Raw genomic sequence first — 15,884 nt, 5'->3', positions numbered from 1 at the left:
CAAAGTGCGTTATTGTGATCGTGTACATACCTTTAAAAATTATATAAAGACTGTGTTTTCAGTAATAGTGTGTGGACATTCCTTTGTGGGGGCTCGGGGGACTACAATGTACTTAAGAACCAGTCTGCATCACCTCCTGCGAAGCTAGGCCTCGATTGCTCGTCCATTGCTACCGAATAGAGAATCTTGGCTGGGGTCCTCTGTGCCTCTCCTCTACCATATAGAGAGCAGAAGTACAGGCACCCCCCACCGGTATCTTTACACTTGGCTTGATGGCTTCCTATTTTAAGGAGATTCACATACTCTACTTTGAATACAGAATACATGGGTGCTTTTGTCCTGAACTTCAAATCGCTGCGTGTGCCAATCTTATACGGGTGTAGATTTAGAATGGTGGTACACGTCACAGAACCGCCATTTGCTTAACTTCACTTGTGGATTGAGATCCTTCTGCAGATGGCTGGGGACCTAATTGTGTTACGATCAACATGCCTAAATTATGGCTAGTAATTTTGTTCCAGCCAATGCTCTTGATCTACACTGACAATTCTACAATATTATTTTAGGTCAGCAAGCAATAGGTACCCTTACCCCAATGTTGGGTGGCTATAGAGGTTGGCATTGGATGGATGTATGCAGTTCATTGCCCAATGAAATAATGGCATTCCACTTTTGTAAGTGTGAGTAACTAAAGAGGGGTCGGTTTGCCATGAAGAGCACAAACTGCAACCACTTAGCCTCCTGGGCAGCAGAGAAGGGTCATATTTGGAGGACTTGTCCCCTCACAAATGGTGCACATTTTTTCCTTCAGTATTCCTTATTTCAAAGTTGTTTGACAAACTTCAGTCTGGAATGCCAAATGATTGTGGTGGCCTTCATGTCGTACATCATTTTGGATTCTTAGTTTTGCTGCATGTGACCCACCCCCCTTTTTCCAAACAGTGAAGATGTTCTGTATCATCAGACGGCTTTTGTATTTCACCCCGGCGCCTTCTCTTACATATTCATAGATTCAGGCTGAATTCTATGATGCTCTCTATCCGGGCCTCCTGATCTGTGTCTAGAAGGCCCTGCATCATCCAAGCTGTTCACTACAACAGACCATGTATTATCATGGGTGTCCTCCCAGTAAAGCCTTGTAGTCTCCTGGTTAACAGTTTATCCCAGTAACCCCTCATTTGTATATACTGTGTCTTTTGTGTAGGCCAATGTTCTAAAGGGGCACATTTTGCTCTGTAGTTTACAAGTGGTAATGATGGCCTGATGATTACATATGTAGTCTTGTGGCAGTAAGGCACTGAAGGTTTGTTAAGCAGGGATAGTAGCCAACTTGGCAAATGCTATAATCTGCAATGATGTAATGCTCTGTAGCGTTTGGGAACCGCAAGGTAGTTCGTTCACATGATTCTGGGTGTCATTGGCACGTTCCTTGTACTATGTAGCGGGTTTGTTATGAAGAAATGTTGATCCAGTTGCTCTGGTGGTTGACTCCACATTTAGTCTGAGTCTTGCAATCAGACATACTCCTGTCAAGGGGTGGAGACCAATGTTCCCTCTAATTATTTTTCTCTATGTGCGGAACTGGTTTGCTGTTGTGCGCACATTATTTTCCATGTGCGCAACTGACGAATGAGGTATGCCACTTTCTGAGCATGCGTATTTAGTGAACTACCTTCGCAGAAGAGAGTTTGGAAAGGAATTTCCTCTTCCCTGTCATTCCAATTCTTGACAAATCTTACAATACTTTTTTACAAACACATAGGCTAAAATGGAATATGTCATATGTGATTAAACAGAAAACGCATCAACCAGTCCAAGACTTCAACATCTGCCACTGTACCTTGCAAACGTTTTATGCCACTGGAAAATCCCTCATGCGTAATACAAAACACACATCTCTCGTCATAAATTGATGTCGCTGTCAAGAAATTCAGACAGGATACATTTGCCGGTGGATTAATGTCAATTAAAAGCAATGTGTCAAAATCATGCTGATAGGAGTTGAAGTGCTACTTTAATGAAGTAATTCAAGGGCCAGGAGAACATGCTTCTAATAATGTGTGTAAGGATGAGAATTGCATCAGAATAACTGCACCTCAGAATATGATGATCAAATATTCCTGTGCCTCTGCTTTCTATCCACATTAGGTTGTCCTTTGGGTAGTGATAACACCAGCCTTACAGCTAGGAGACACAAACACCATCCATGTGTACTCCCTAAATATGGAAATGTGCCCAACAAAAACAAGAAACAATTAACGTTTTGTTTCTTCAACCCACAAAGCTCCACTGATATTTTTTTGAATTAATGTCCATTAGAGCAGTGGAATGGGAAGGAACTCTAATAATATTAATGCCTGAACTCAACAGGAATTTTAAGGGGAGGAAACACTTTTAATAAGCAGAAAGTATCCCTATTGGCAAAGCTAATTGCTTTTTTACACCCTGAAAAATCATGTGCCTGCAAGTAGGGAGCAAAATGTGATTAGAGCCTTGCTTGTAACCCTGACATAGAAAGTGATATGACAGGGTACATAATGTAGTCTATAGTGTTGCCCACCCTTCCGCACCAGAGCCTAGATAAATTAAACAAGAGCTTTATTGAGGTTTATTATGGATCACTATTTAAGAAAATCACATATATATGCCTTTTAAGTTAATAGCATTAAATCTCAAGAGATAGAACAGAATGAGTCCCTTTGTGTGTAACTATGGATCCCTCTTCTGTAATTCTTTGTTATGAGTTAAATAGGATGCAGGGAGATTCTAGAGACTATACAGAGCACATGGTTATATTGAAAAGACCTCAGAAGCTGAGCATGGAAAGAAAACGAAGGTGCTGTTGTCTAGACGGGTACTAGAATTCCCTATACTTTAGCAAACAAGCAACACATTTTCTTTGGTGTACTGCCGAAACTGCTGACATGGTTTTTGAAATGTGCTGCTTTGTTCACCACCCACAAGGCGTGATGACATGTGTTCTTCTGCCCATACCCTTCCCCGGCCCCTGTGCTTGCCTCCAATGCTAGTTGATAGAGCATTGGAATATTTGCAGACCCACAATACTTTGCAAGCAAGGCAAACTTAATGCCTCAACATATTATGTGTATTTGAAGAATGTCATGACTCTGCATGTATGCAATTCTTTTGCAGCGCATATAAGATTATTTGCAACGTACCCCACCCTTATATCATTGTGTAGGATTACACATTGCTCGGTGAAACTGTTTTTACATAGCAGCGAGTTACCATACAATGTGACTGTCTGTGCCCAAAGGAACTCTGAAAACTTGGAAACGAGGCAGATTATGTAAAAAGCATTCTCATGTCTGAATATCCGGTGTCCTGATACTATGGACGAGTAATGCCATGCATAGTCCATACCCGTTATCCCTTGTAGGCAAAGTAAATGATATTGCAATGTTGCTCTCTACTTAGAGTAATGCTGAAGTAGGAGACGCTGAGCATCACATTTGTCTTCTCAAAATTCTTGCAGGGCAAATTAATATTTGAGTTTTATGTGTTAACTTGCAAGGGGGCCGCTTCAAAGCACTTGTGTGACATATGTACAAAGAGGAGGAAGTATGGGATAAGGTTACAAATCCAGGTATCCTGCTTACTTAGTCAGTATCTGATATTTTAGCTGGTAGTTTGATTGTATCGTGTGGGTGACGCTTTTAGTAAGGCACAATAAGTAATGGAAATTCTAGCACATGAATGTTATTCATATCATTCATATTACAACAAACATAAAAGTGGATGTTGGTACACGTCTGCTAACCTTTCGCAGAGCCAAGAGAGGGAGTAGTCCAGGTTGTCCGGTGCTGTCTTAATGTGCTCTGGGGCAGAAGTTAGTCATACGGTCAAAGTGTGGTGGAATCTAGCTTAGGAGTCGTAGGTGGGGAGGGTACATTATTTGGGTAATGTGTGCAGGCATATCTTGGTTAGATTCTTCTGTTCATGGAACCAGTTCTTCATATTAGTTTTAAACCTCTTATGTTGTGTATTTTGCTGTTAGGGATTTTAGGTGTTTACGGTCACCCTTGCATAGTAGTGTAGTGCAAATTAGCAGAACATCAAAACTAGTTGCTTATTTTAAGAGAAGGAAAATTTCAATTAAATGCTGTGGCTTGTGCTTTATTAAATATTTTTGAATAGGTGAGAATTGTCTGTGTGCGCTGCTAAAAATCTTCTGAGCAGCACCCAGAAGGAAGCTGGGCATTCGCACATGCGCACAGCTTAGAGGGAACACTGGAGACCTTTTTCTGCAGCCTTTCGGATGAATAGGTATCACGTTTGTACCACTAGAGGGTTTTCAAGGGCTGTGTCCCTGGCCATCTGGGGTTTAGGTTGGGGTGTTACGACCGGGCCATTTTAATTTATTTAATGGATATTTGTAAGGCGCCTATACAACTAATAGTTTTAAAGCGCCACAAACAAAAATAGCGGGGGCACGGTTGTACAAGGGCGAAAGAAAACAATGACGGTCCTTGTAGGCCTTGTGACATTCCGATCGTCTAAGTGCAGAAAAAAGAAGTGCAAAGACATGGGAGGCGGAGTGCTGGTTTGTGCAAAATGCGAAGTGCTAGGGTGGGAAGGGGAGTGCAGGGCAAGAGGAGCAACTACAAATGAACAAGGTGGGGGTGGATTCCGGGGATCTACGTCAAGTGAGGATACTCTAGGGCTACATTGGTGTTTTCCATCTCCTTGGTGACTCCCAACAGCTGTAATCTGTTGAGACGTACTGAAATTAACCATTACGCACCACAATGGCATATTATTTCAAAGATTAGTTTTTTGCCTTCAGCAAAGGGTAGCCTTGTTGGGTGGGATTTACCAACCAGTTATTGGAACATTGGTTCGAGATTCTGCTTTCTGGAGGTCTCCCAACGGGTTCCTGCTCCGTTTTAGATGAATTTGGTTTTCCATTGGATTGCTTTTTTCTGAGTTGGGGGCTCTCCTGAAGATGCACCCCCAACTGGGATACTGCCCTGAACCCTGTGGAGCCTACCAAAAGTTAACATGGGCCCCCTGTGGGATTAGAGCGGAGTTGGTAAGCATTAATCATCTTGTGTTTCTCCTTCCTCCAAAGAGATCATGTGGTAGAAGGGTTTTGTTGTACAGAGGTTGCAATAACTATTCAAATCTGGATTGCTTGCCAGGGTGTTCGTTGTTAGTCTGGTGGGAGTCTAGCATCGGGTTGAGGGACTTTTCCTGACTGCCTTTGTCAACGCCTCATTTGCCTCAGGAAAAGTCCCCTCCTGCCTCAAGGAAACCTGGGTCTGCCCCTTTCTGAAAAAACCCACACTTGACTCTACCATCTCCCAACAACTACAGGCCTATCGCCACTGTCCCTTACTCAAGATACTGGACAAAGCAGCCTACCTGCAGGTGCAACACTTCGAGGAAAACAAGCTACTAGGACTACGCAAATCTGGCTTTCGACCTAAGCATAACACTGAAACCGCCTTACTTGACTTAAAAAATTAGATGGACGATGCCAGAGACCCAGGCAAACCCACCCTACTCTTACTCCTTGATCTCTCTGCGGCATTTGACCTCATAGACCATAAGGTCCTATGCCACCACCTCTCTTCCACAGCTAGATTGTCACCTGACGCCACTACCTGGATCACCTCCTTCCTACAAGACAGAACTACGCAAGTGTTCTCCGACCTGGCCTCCGCATCACCCACCATCATGCTTTGTGGAGTTCCCCAAGGCTCCTGCCTCTCACCTACCCTCTACAACATCTTTACTCACCCACTCTATCTCATCCTTGTCGCAATGGGTATCTCCTACACAAACTACGCAGATGATACACAAATCCTCCTCACTGCTAACTATGACAAAGACTCCACTACTCTCAACTACATTTACACCACCATCCGAGACTTGGATGGCAGCCAACGGACTATGCCTTAACTCGGACAAGACTGAACTTCTACTGGTAGGCTCCCCCAGCACACTCGATAACCTTGACATACAGTTTAGCTACTTCACCATTGATTCCATAAAAATCCCTGTCTCAGACTCGGTCAAAACCCTCGGAGTCTATCTTGACTCTAATCTGTCCATGAATAGACAAGTCTGTGCCATCGCTGCTTCTGCAGCTTACCACGCCAAACTAACGCAGCCAGGCCATTTCTCTCCAAAGAACACTGCACCAACATAACCAGAGCCATCACTGGCTCTAGGCTAGACTACTGCAATGTACTCTTCCTTGGGACCTCCTCAAAAAACCTGCATAGACTACAAGTCATCCAGAACAACACGCTCCGCGCAGCCCAAAGCATATCTAAAAGAGAGCACATTTCAGGCGCCAGGAAAACAGCCCACTGGCTCTCAATAAAAGAGAGAATCATATTCAAAGCCCTGACACTGACTCACAAGTGCATCCACCTCTCCGCACCGGATTAGCTTGCGCAAAGGATTCATGCATACTTCTGCAAGACCAACCAGAACACCCTATGCTAACATGCTTTGTGTACCCTTGGTAAGGAGATCCAAGGCAGGTGGCACCAGCTTCCCTTACCTCGCACTGGAATGCCCTACCCCCTACCCTTCGAGGCGAGACATCCCTCAATGCTTTCCGGAAAGCCTTGAAAACAGTGCTTTTCACTCGACTTATGCCAAGATCACCAGCTAAATAGTTTATTCGACCTTTGGTCGTTTGTTATTAATATCAATAACGTAGATCCCTCCCTCGACGCAGAGCTGTTTCTCCGCCGAGCAAGATCTTCGACGGAAGGACGAGCGGAGGGGATCCTTCGGGCTGCCGAACACGTGGCCTGGCCTCGCCAGCCCTACACAGTAGGGAGAGTGGGATTGTGTCGTCTTTCTTTCACTTTAAGAATGCCTTTCTCTTTCCCCTCCCTCTCTTTCGAGGTCGTAGTCACACTTCTTGCCCTCAGCTATGGAGAGGACGCCATTTAGGTTTTGCCCGCTTTGCAAGGGTAAATATACCTGGAAGGATAAGCACAAACGGTGCAACCGTTGCTTACCCTTCGATCACCAGGAGGACGGCTGTGCGGCCTGTAAATTACTAAAGCCCAAAACTCTAAGACCGGAGGGTCAAAAGGTGGGCGGCCTACGCCATGTCTAGGCCTGACTCCTCGCCCGCCGCCGCCGAATGTGACGAGGACAGTGACTACACGGCCCCCGTAACGGAGGTTGTAGACCTCTCAAAGAAGCGTTCACGCTCCTCGTCCGTCCCCGGCCCCGACAAGCCCAGCTCACGCCCAGCTTATGGGGATGAACACCCCGGCGACAAGGACGCACACGGAAAAACACCAAAGCACATACCCCCCGGCACGCATTGGTCGAAGACTAAGGCAGCCATAGCGCCAACGGGGGCGCCAGGCCCACCGGCGTCTTCCACCGACCGTAAGGGTCGTCAGCACTCCCCGCCACCGCCTCCGCGACAGGCGACTGGGCATTCTAAAAATAAGGGCGCTAACACCAAAACCTCAGGCGACGTGCATCGTGAGAGCGCTCACGTTGCCAGCAAGGACTCGACGAGCAAGGACTCGACGAGCAAGGACTCAACGTTACATAGCGCGACCTGGGAAGAGAGAATGATCGCCGAAAGCCTCGCGCACATAGCATCTAAAGACGGCCAGAGACGTACGGCGAGTGAGACGCCGAAAACCGCGCACAAGGCCAAAGATACGCCGAAAGTGCCGGAAAACAGATCAGGCCAGTTCCCGACGCTGACGGAAGGCCCTAGCCAGCGAGAAGGCTACTCAGAAGGCGAAGGCTCACTTTCTTCGACGTTATGGGACAGAACCAGACGACTACAGAAGGAAGAAACTCCTTTTTCATTCCCAGACCATCCTGGCCGACCTCAGTGGACCTTTGAAAGGTTCCAGACCTGTATGGATAAACTAGACCGGTTCATGTCCATCCCAGAAGACCGGGCACCCAAGAGACCAAGGGAGGCACCCCTGGAGAATCCAAGGGCTAAATACCAGAAGTTTTATAACCCCATACAGGAGGACATATACTCTTACGACCTCACTGAGGAAGACACCCTCTTCCAGGAGGAAGATGAGTTCACCGATGTTGAAGACCAACAAGAAGAGGGAGGGTTTCACGAGGGCACTAACCTAGGTGAGGAGGGATTCCAGGAGGACACAGGCGAGGGCGACCCATATCTCCGGCAGTCACCAGCTAGGTCTACAGACACAGGCAGTAGCAGTATAGTCATCAGGTCTACTGAAACTACACCAGTCAGGAACCCTTCGCCTGTTGATGATCAACCCACCTTCAATGCACTGCTGAAGAAGGCAGCAGCACATTTTGAAATTGAAACTGGGGATGTCTCCCCAGACACCGATTTTGTGGAGAGGATTATCAAAGAAAACCCCCCCACTAGCCAAACTATCCCCATCCTCGCCTCAGTTAAGAGACGTATTACCCCTTCTCTGTCCACTCCTGCACTGGTGAGAGGGGTCAATCCGAGGATTGAGAAACTGTTCTCTCCATCTCAATCAGACCCATTGTATATTAAGGGTCACTCAATCCCGGACTCCCTGGTCGTGACCAACACCAGGAAAAGGGCCAGAGTCCCACTATCTACCAGTGAGGCACCCCCAGATAAAGAGGGGAAGAAACTTTATGCCCTAGCCAAGAGAATCACCACCTCGGCAGCATTCTCTACCAGAATTGCCAATAATACAGTATTGGCAAGCTACGCTGATGCTCAATGGGAAAAGCTTAAACAGGACATTGAAGAAGCTCCCGAACTCCTAAGAACTCGTTTGCTGGCTACAGTGAACGAGGGCTCTCTGGTCAATCAAAGCATCGTCAAGAATACCCTCGATGCAGCAGAGACGGCTGGCCGCACTTTGGTACAAGGAATTTTGCTGAAGCGTCACGTCTGGCTTCGCAATTCCGGGTTTAAGGCAGAAACACAAGCGTCCCTTATTAATAAGCCCATAGAGGAGTCCAACCTCTTTGGGAAAGCAGTTAATGACGCGCTGGAGAATGCGAAGAAAGAATTTGACACAATAAAGACCTTAGACCAAATTTCTAAACCCCCTAACAGGCGGGGATTTGGTAATGAGTGCTTTTTTCGTGGCCAACGCCAGCAACAAAACCGACAACAGTATTCTGCCAGCAACTACCAAGGAAATAGTGGCCAGTACAATCAGAGGGGTCAACGCCGTGGCAAAGGGAGAGGCGGGGGGTCCACCCCCAGAGGCTCCCAAGCCACCAACACCACCAAGTGACGCGAAGATTCGCGTCCCCTCCCATGCAACGCCTGTCGGGGGCCGGTTAACATCCTTTCTTCCAGCATGGGAGGGAATAACATCAGACCGCTGGGTACTTTCCACCGTAGCCCGTGGCTACTGTATAGAGTTCAACAGTTCCCCAACATACAGACCCCCGAGGGGACGCTGCATGACACCAGAACACCTCGCCGTCCTTCTCCAAGAAGTGGACCAACTGCTGGAAAAAGGAGCCATAGAGGTCGTGCCTCTATCTCAGGTAACGGAAGGTATTTATTCAGTGTACCTCCTTGTACCCAAAAAGGATCTAACCATGCGCCCTGTAATAGATCTGCGCCCAGTGAACAAGTTTGTCAAACCCCAAAAGTTTCGTATGGTGACCTTACAGGAGGTGATCCCACTGCTATCACAGGGAGATTACATGACAACATTGGACATGAAAGATGCATACTTTCATATTTTAATGTTGCCAGCGCACAGAAAATACCTCAGGTTCATGATAGAGGGCAAACACTACCAGTTCAGAGTGCTATCCTTCGGCATAGCATCTGCTCCAAGGGTATTCACGTAGGTACTGGCAGTGGCCCACCTGCGCAGGTTATCCATCCCAGTATACCCTTACCTCGACGACTGGCTCATAACAGGGGACTCTTACGAGACATGCTTCTCAAACACCCAAAAGACTGTAGACCTTTTGTTCCAGCTGGGATTCTCCATCAACGAGAAGAAGTCCAGCTTAGACCCCATCCAAGTCGAACAATTCCTAGGGGCTCTAATTCGAACAAAGGACGGCCTCGTCTTCCCCGCCAACGAGAGGGTCCAAAACATGCTGTTTCAGATCCCCCAATATGTGGCAGGTCGAGAGGTGACGGTGCGCAAATCGATGCGCTTGGTAGGAATGATGGCGTTGTGTATTTATCTGGTACCTCACGCGCGCCTGCGGCCAATGCAAGAGTGGCTCAACAGCCAGTGGTGTCAGGCCAGCGGACAATGGGATGATCTAGTGGTGGTCTCGCAAGCCTTGGTTCTCTCGCTACGGTGGTGGACAAAGGAAAACCTGATAATAGGGATACCTTTTGCCACACCCGCGGTGGAGGCCACTCTAACCACGGACGCATCCCTCACAGGATGGGGGGGCTCACCCATCCCATCAGACTGCTCACGGAGTGTGGACTCCGAGCGTAGCATCCAAGCACATAAACCTACTGGAGCTACTGGCGGTGTTCAAAGCACTAAAAGACTTCCAAGAACACCTACAAGGGGAGACAGTGATGGTCCTTGGACAGCACCACAGCCATGTACTACATCAACAAGCAGGGGGGCACCCACTCTCCAGGACTGTCCAAGCTGTCCCAGAATATATGGAAGTGGGCTCTCAGACACAACATGTTCCTACTGTCACAACACGTACCAGGGGAACTCAATCTGCTAGCAGACGAACTCAGCCGAGACTTCCCCCTGCCCGAAGAGTACAAATGGCGATTGCACGAGGACATCGTCTTAGACGTCTTCACGCAATGGGGATTCCCCGAAATAGACCTGTTCGCAACTCTGGAGAACTCACAATGCCAAAGTTACACCTCCAGGTACCCCCAGAACCAGTCCAAGGGGGAACGGTCTGTCGATTCAATGGTCAGGGAAATTTGTTTACGCTTTTCCCCCCCGACTCCCCTTCTCAACAAAGTTGTGCACAAGATGCACCAGGAACAAGTCACCATGATACTAGTGGCCCCTATGTGGGCCCGGCAGCCATGGTTCACCCACTTGATGGCGATGTCTCTATCTCCCCCAGCGAAACTTCCCTGCCCGTACAACATGCTGTCGCAGGACACTGCATCCATGCCCTCAGACCATGAACTTAGCAGCCTGGCTCCTGAGACTATAGAATTTGGACACTTACAACTCCCGCAGAGATGTATGGACATCCTCAGGGAAGCCAGAAAACCTAATACTCGCCACTGCTATTCTAGCAAGTGGAGAAGGTTTGTCATCTGGTGTAGAGGAAAGAGCATCAACCCGGTTGACTGCTCTCCCACACAAATTGTTCTGTACCTGACCCATTTATTGGATTCAGGTTTAGTGTTCAATTCCATTAAAGTCCACCTGGCGGCACTTTCTGCATACACCACTTCCCAACTTAGTGTCGTGGTGGAAGATCACAGTTATCAAGGCCTTCATGGAGGGGGTAAAGAGAATACACCCTCCGATAGCTAACCCAGCTCCCGGTTGGGACCTAAATGTGGTACTTACCAAACTCATGGGCTCGCCATTTGAACCCATGCACAAGGCAACTCTTAAGGACCTCTCTTAAGACTGCTTTTCTAATAGCTATCACCTCCATTAGGAGAGTAAGTGAACTACAGGCTCTTTCTGTTCTAGACCCCTTCGTAACAGTTCACAAGGATAAGGTGGTTCTACGCACACACCCAAGGTTTGCACTGAAATTCATCTCGAAATTCCATGTAAAGCAGTCAATAGAACTACCAACGTTCTTTCAAAACCCTCCCAACTTGGGAGAAAAAAGTCTGCATACACTGGATGTACGCAGAGCTGGTATGTTCTACATGGAAATAACCAGGCCACTGAGAAAGACTAATCAGTTCTTTGTCTCGGTGGCAGCAGGAAGAGAAGGAGATGCAGTCTCAAAGTCCACTATATCTAGATGGATTGTTCAATGCATCACTCTCTGTTTCTCTCTTGCTAAGAGAGAACTACCCTTCAAGCCAAGAGCACATTCTACTCGAGGCACTGGGGCATCCATAGCATTCATTGCAAATGTTCCCTTTGAGTCCATCTGCAAAGCGGCTACCTGGAGTTCTGTGCACACCTTTACAAAACACCACGGTCTAGATGCACACTCTAGATCTGACTCCCAGGTGGGACAGGCAGTATTAAGACATCTTTTCTCTACTGTTCCTTCTCATAACCCACCGCCAACTCCGGGTACTGCTCGCTAGTCTATACACAGCATGTGATTCTAAGCAGATTAACAAACATCAGAAGACAATGCATTACTTACCGTAAAAGCATTTCTGATGGTTGTATCTGCTTAGATTAACATGTGCCCACCCTTCCTCCCCGCTCGGATGGAAGGAACATAGACATCTTTCTACATCTCTCTCTTTTCTGTACTCACTCACGTATAGAAGGCTCCCAAAGGGCAGAAAAAATACAAACAGAGGGACCTCGATGCGTGAGGGATTGTGGGTACAACGCACGTCACTATAAGGATAGTGTTACAGACACGCCTTGTCGACGTCCCCTTTTCGACTACGAAAAACAAAATGCAATACTCCGCAGTGACCACTGGATGTCGGACCTATGCACAGCATGTGAATCTAAGCAGATACAACCATCAGAAATGCTTTTACGGCATCCCACTGTATAAGTGTAAAGCCATCTCTGCTGCTCCCACCCTGTAACTAAGATCCTTTCAAGTAACAGTGCCTCGATGCCTAAGGGCTACTGTGCGCTATACAAGTGTAAAGAAATAAATAAAGGGAGGGGCATAGTTGTTCGGGAACTGTCCTAATTTGCAGTTGAGCTCGAATAGCCCTTGCACTGCTCCTGTTTCACAAAGTTCACTTTATTGAAAATGTTAGACGCCATAACCTGTGGCATTAGGCGCTATCCAAATGCAAGAGAATATAACCTATGCTAATCAGGTTTTCAAACCTACATAAGTGTAGTGTGAATTGTGAGAATATTACATCCATCGACCTGCATGCAATATTTATTTGAAGGGGCTACAGCTGTTTGTCTAAGTTGATTTTAAGCTTTTTTTCTTTTTCTTTTCTTCACAAAGTTGGCACCAGAGTTCGAGGTTGGTTTCCCAGGAGGTGTGTGGAAAAATGCTTGCACGACACAGATTCTGAAAACCCCCACAAAGAAGAGAAGAAGACAAGATAGCCCTTAGTTTGGGTAGTATTTCTTCCGGACAATGGCCATGAACCATTCCAAGAATATTTTCACTGAAGACATTTATCAGTAGGCGTTTTCCATCTCACCAGTGCCATCCCTGTCATTTTTCTTCTCTACTGGTAGGACGGTTTCCAGTGCCATCTCCAATGCTTTAAACACATTTTTATGAAAAACCTCAAAAAGCCCAGGACTATTATCACAAGATTTATCATTTCTTTTATTACTGATCTCCATTTTCAATGTTCAAATGTGTTTTAGTTTTGTATCTATTTAAGGTTTATTTGAATTGAGGGAATTTAAATCTCTGTAACAATATGGCATTTGCAATGGTGCTTGCTGCTGTCTGATTTAAATCGGTCTCAATCTTCAGGTTTTGCTTTTGGTTTACTTTAGGGCGTTTCCTGACCGGCTTTGCTGCTGGTCTTCGTCAGTAATGAGGCAAATGTTTGGTCTCCTGAGTGAATTTCTTATGAAGAACTTTTAAAGAACTGTACATTTTGTCAATAGATAATAAAAAGTCTTCTGTACACTTTTCTTTGTGAGCTTTTTGTTGTATGTAGATTGTTTTAACAGAGGTGGCAAAGAACACAATAAGGCATGTTCTTTGTAGCTGAACAATTGTACAATTACTCCAGTATGACTGCCTGTACATACTGCACACCGTGCGAAAAGCACTGGGCACAGAGAGGGAGAGACATGTAAAGGGGGCTAATTTTGGCCACAGAAAAATGCTTGCTCATTGCTAGTATTGCAGAGGAGAAATGTGGACGGCGGAGGAGGAGAAACCGGGATAATCCAGAACAAGGCACAGATATAGGTAGATGGAATGGAGGGGGGAGTAGGCTGGCAGCACACATCGTGGGGTGCAGAGGGGAGAAGAAAAGGAGGGAACCCAGAGTGCGGCACAGAAAAAGGTAGGTGCAAGGAAAGGGGTGGGATGGCAGCACAGACACAGGTTGCAGCACTGCTGTTATACGCCCCCACCAAGCGACTTCTGCACACGAGCTGGAGGCCATGAGCCAGATGGAAGGACTCACAGACCCTAAAACGGACCACATCATGATCCTGATTAATGGACATAGGTTACACCATGTCTTTGACCCAACCCTGCATATTAATATCTGTTTATATTAAATTCATTGCCAGTTTCCATTATGCCCATTTGGCACATTATGGCAGGTTTCCAGTAAGCAGATTACTGTTCATTTACATTATGCAACCTTCTCGCAATACATTTTGTTTCTTTTTTCTTTTTTTAGGCCTCACATGGTTGTTTTCCATTATGGTCAGTTAATTAATTTCCCAACTTTACCTGCTCTCTCATTTCTGCTGGAAAGGTGGCCACTGCTCCTTTGGGTAGGCTGCTGCTCTGAAGGACGTTCTTCAACCAGTAACACAGACTACTTCTCAAACAGTGTCTACTGACTTGCTGGCTGGGTTGAACTGAACTAAGATGCCATTCGGGAATATTTGCCTTTGACAGCTCAGCCCATTAAGTTTCTTTATGGCATACTTCCGTTACCAATCACATCATGGGGGCAATTATCCACAATGCACTGGTCCCCTTACTGGAGCAGTTACCAGGTTTGATGGTTGTAGTCCCAGATTTAATGACTAGGGATAGGTTTCTAGCTGGCACAATGTCCTGATTTACACCATTGAAAGAACAAACACAATTCATGTCATGTCTATTAGATGCTCAAAATGTGGTGATTGTCCCGGCATTGACAATTATAGGCCCAGCACAATAACCAAATACGACTGCCCATAGCCCTTGTGAAATGGCCTTGCCCCCGCATTGCAATGGAGATCAGCGCACATTTTTAGCCTTAACGCTTGTGACAAGACATTCATTGAGCTAGTGCTTTTTGCACTTTCTCTACATTTCACCAGGGTTAAGCCTAAAAGGGTGTACAAGCTTTTTGAGCTTGTTAAGGAGGTATATGTGCTCATTTCAGAAACCAAGGGTTTGTTGTACGATATAGATTGGGGGGTGAGGGGTTCCGAAGGCGACCTGAACTAATTGCGCTGTTGCTGATGAGGACATCAATGCGCAAAGTATGATAGAGAAAGTGGGTGAGGATTGTGTCTCATTGGGAAATTTTAGGAACACAGTTCCGCGATGTGTAAGGAAATTGGACGCTGATGGGGATCCTCTTTGCAAGTTAAGAGTGGTAAACAGCAGGGGACAGGAGGGGGGAAATAATTACTTTATTCCATTGCCTAGTTATACATCATTGGGTTCCCCTACTAGTAATGTAATGGAGGTAAATGTACAACCAGGGGTAGAACAATTAATTGAACCCCTTCAGATAGGTTTGACTGTAACCACCCCCATTCATATGGGGGTGTTAGATGGTGCAGCCACTTGATATTACCCCACAGCCAGAGACGCATGAAATTATTAAAGTGGCCTCTGGTATTCCCCTCTATAATAGGTGCTCTGCATTGGGGGGGGGATTTAAGGGAAATGACCCTAAGGAAAGAACCAATAAATACTTCTTTCGAAGAAGTGGTCACTCTTCTGGGGCCTGATAAAGAAACACCTAACTAGGACAGACTAGGTTATCGACCGGGAAGCTCCAAGAAATGTAACTTTAAAAACCTAAGGTATTTGGACTATAACCACTGCCAATACCTCAGCTGCACTACCTCAAGGGTTGCACAGCTGTGATTGTAAGTACAAACAGGGCAATAACCTTAAGGAGATCCTGGATGAGCTTGGGAAAC

At 46.3% G+C, this 15,884-nt stretch overlaps 1 protein-coding gene across 1 annotated transcript in view; it reads left to right on the top strand.

Annotated features, from left to right (window-relative positions):
• Nucleotides 1–13,681, top strand: part of ZDHHC6 (zinc finger DHHC-type palmitoyltransferase 6) — a 395,617-nt gene extending 381,936 nt beyond the window's left edge. The window contains exon 11 of the mRNA XM_069611791.1: nucleotides 13,039–13,681. Within this exon, the coding sequence (XP_069467892.1) occupies nucleotides 13,039–13,142 (104 nt within the window). The 3' untranslated portion in view covers nucleotides 13,143–13,681. The remainder of the gene's footprint in view (nucleotides 1–13,038) is intronic.
• Nucleotides 13,682–15,884: the final 2,203 nt, after the last annotated feature.

Source organism: Ambystoma mexicanum, chromosome 8 (genome assembly GCF_040938575.1).
Source record: "Ambystoma mexicanum isolate Mex_15411 chromosome 8, UKY_AmexF1_1, whole genome shotgun sequence".
Taxonomy (NCBI): domain Eukaryota; kingdom Metazoa; phylum Chordata; class Amphibia; order Caudata; family Ambystomatidae; genus Ambystoma; species Ambystoma mexicanum.
The sequence above is the reverse complement of the archived record's forward strand: the minus strand, read 5'-3'. Positions and strand labels throughout refer to the sequence as shown.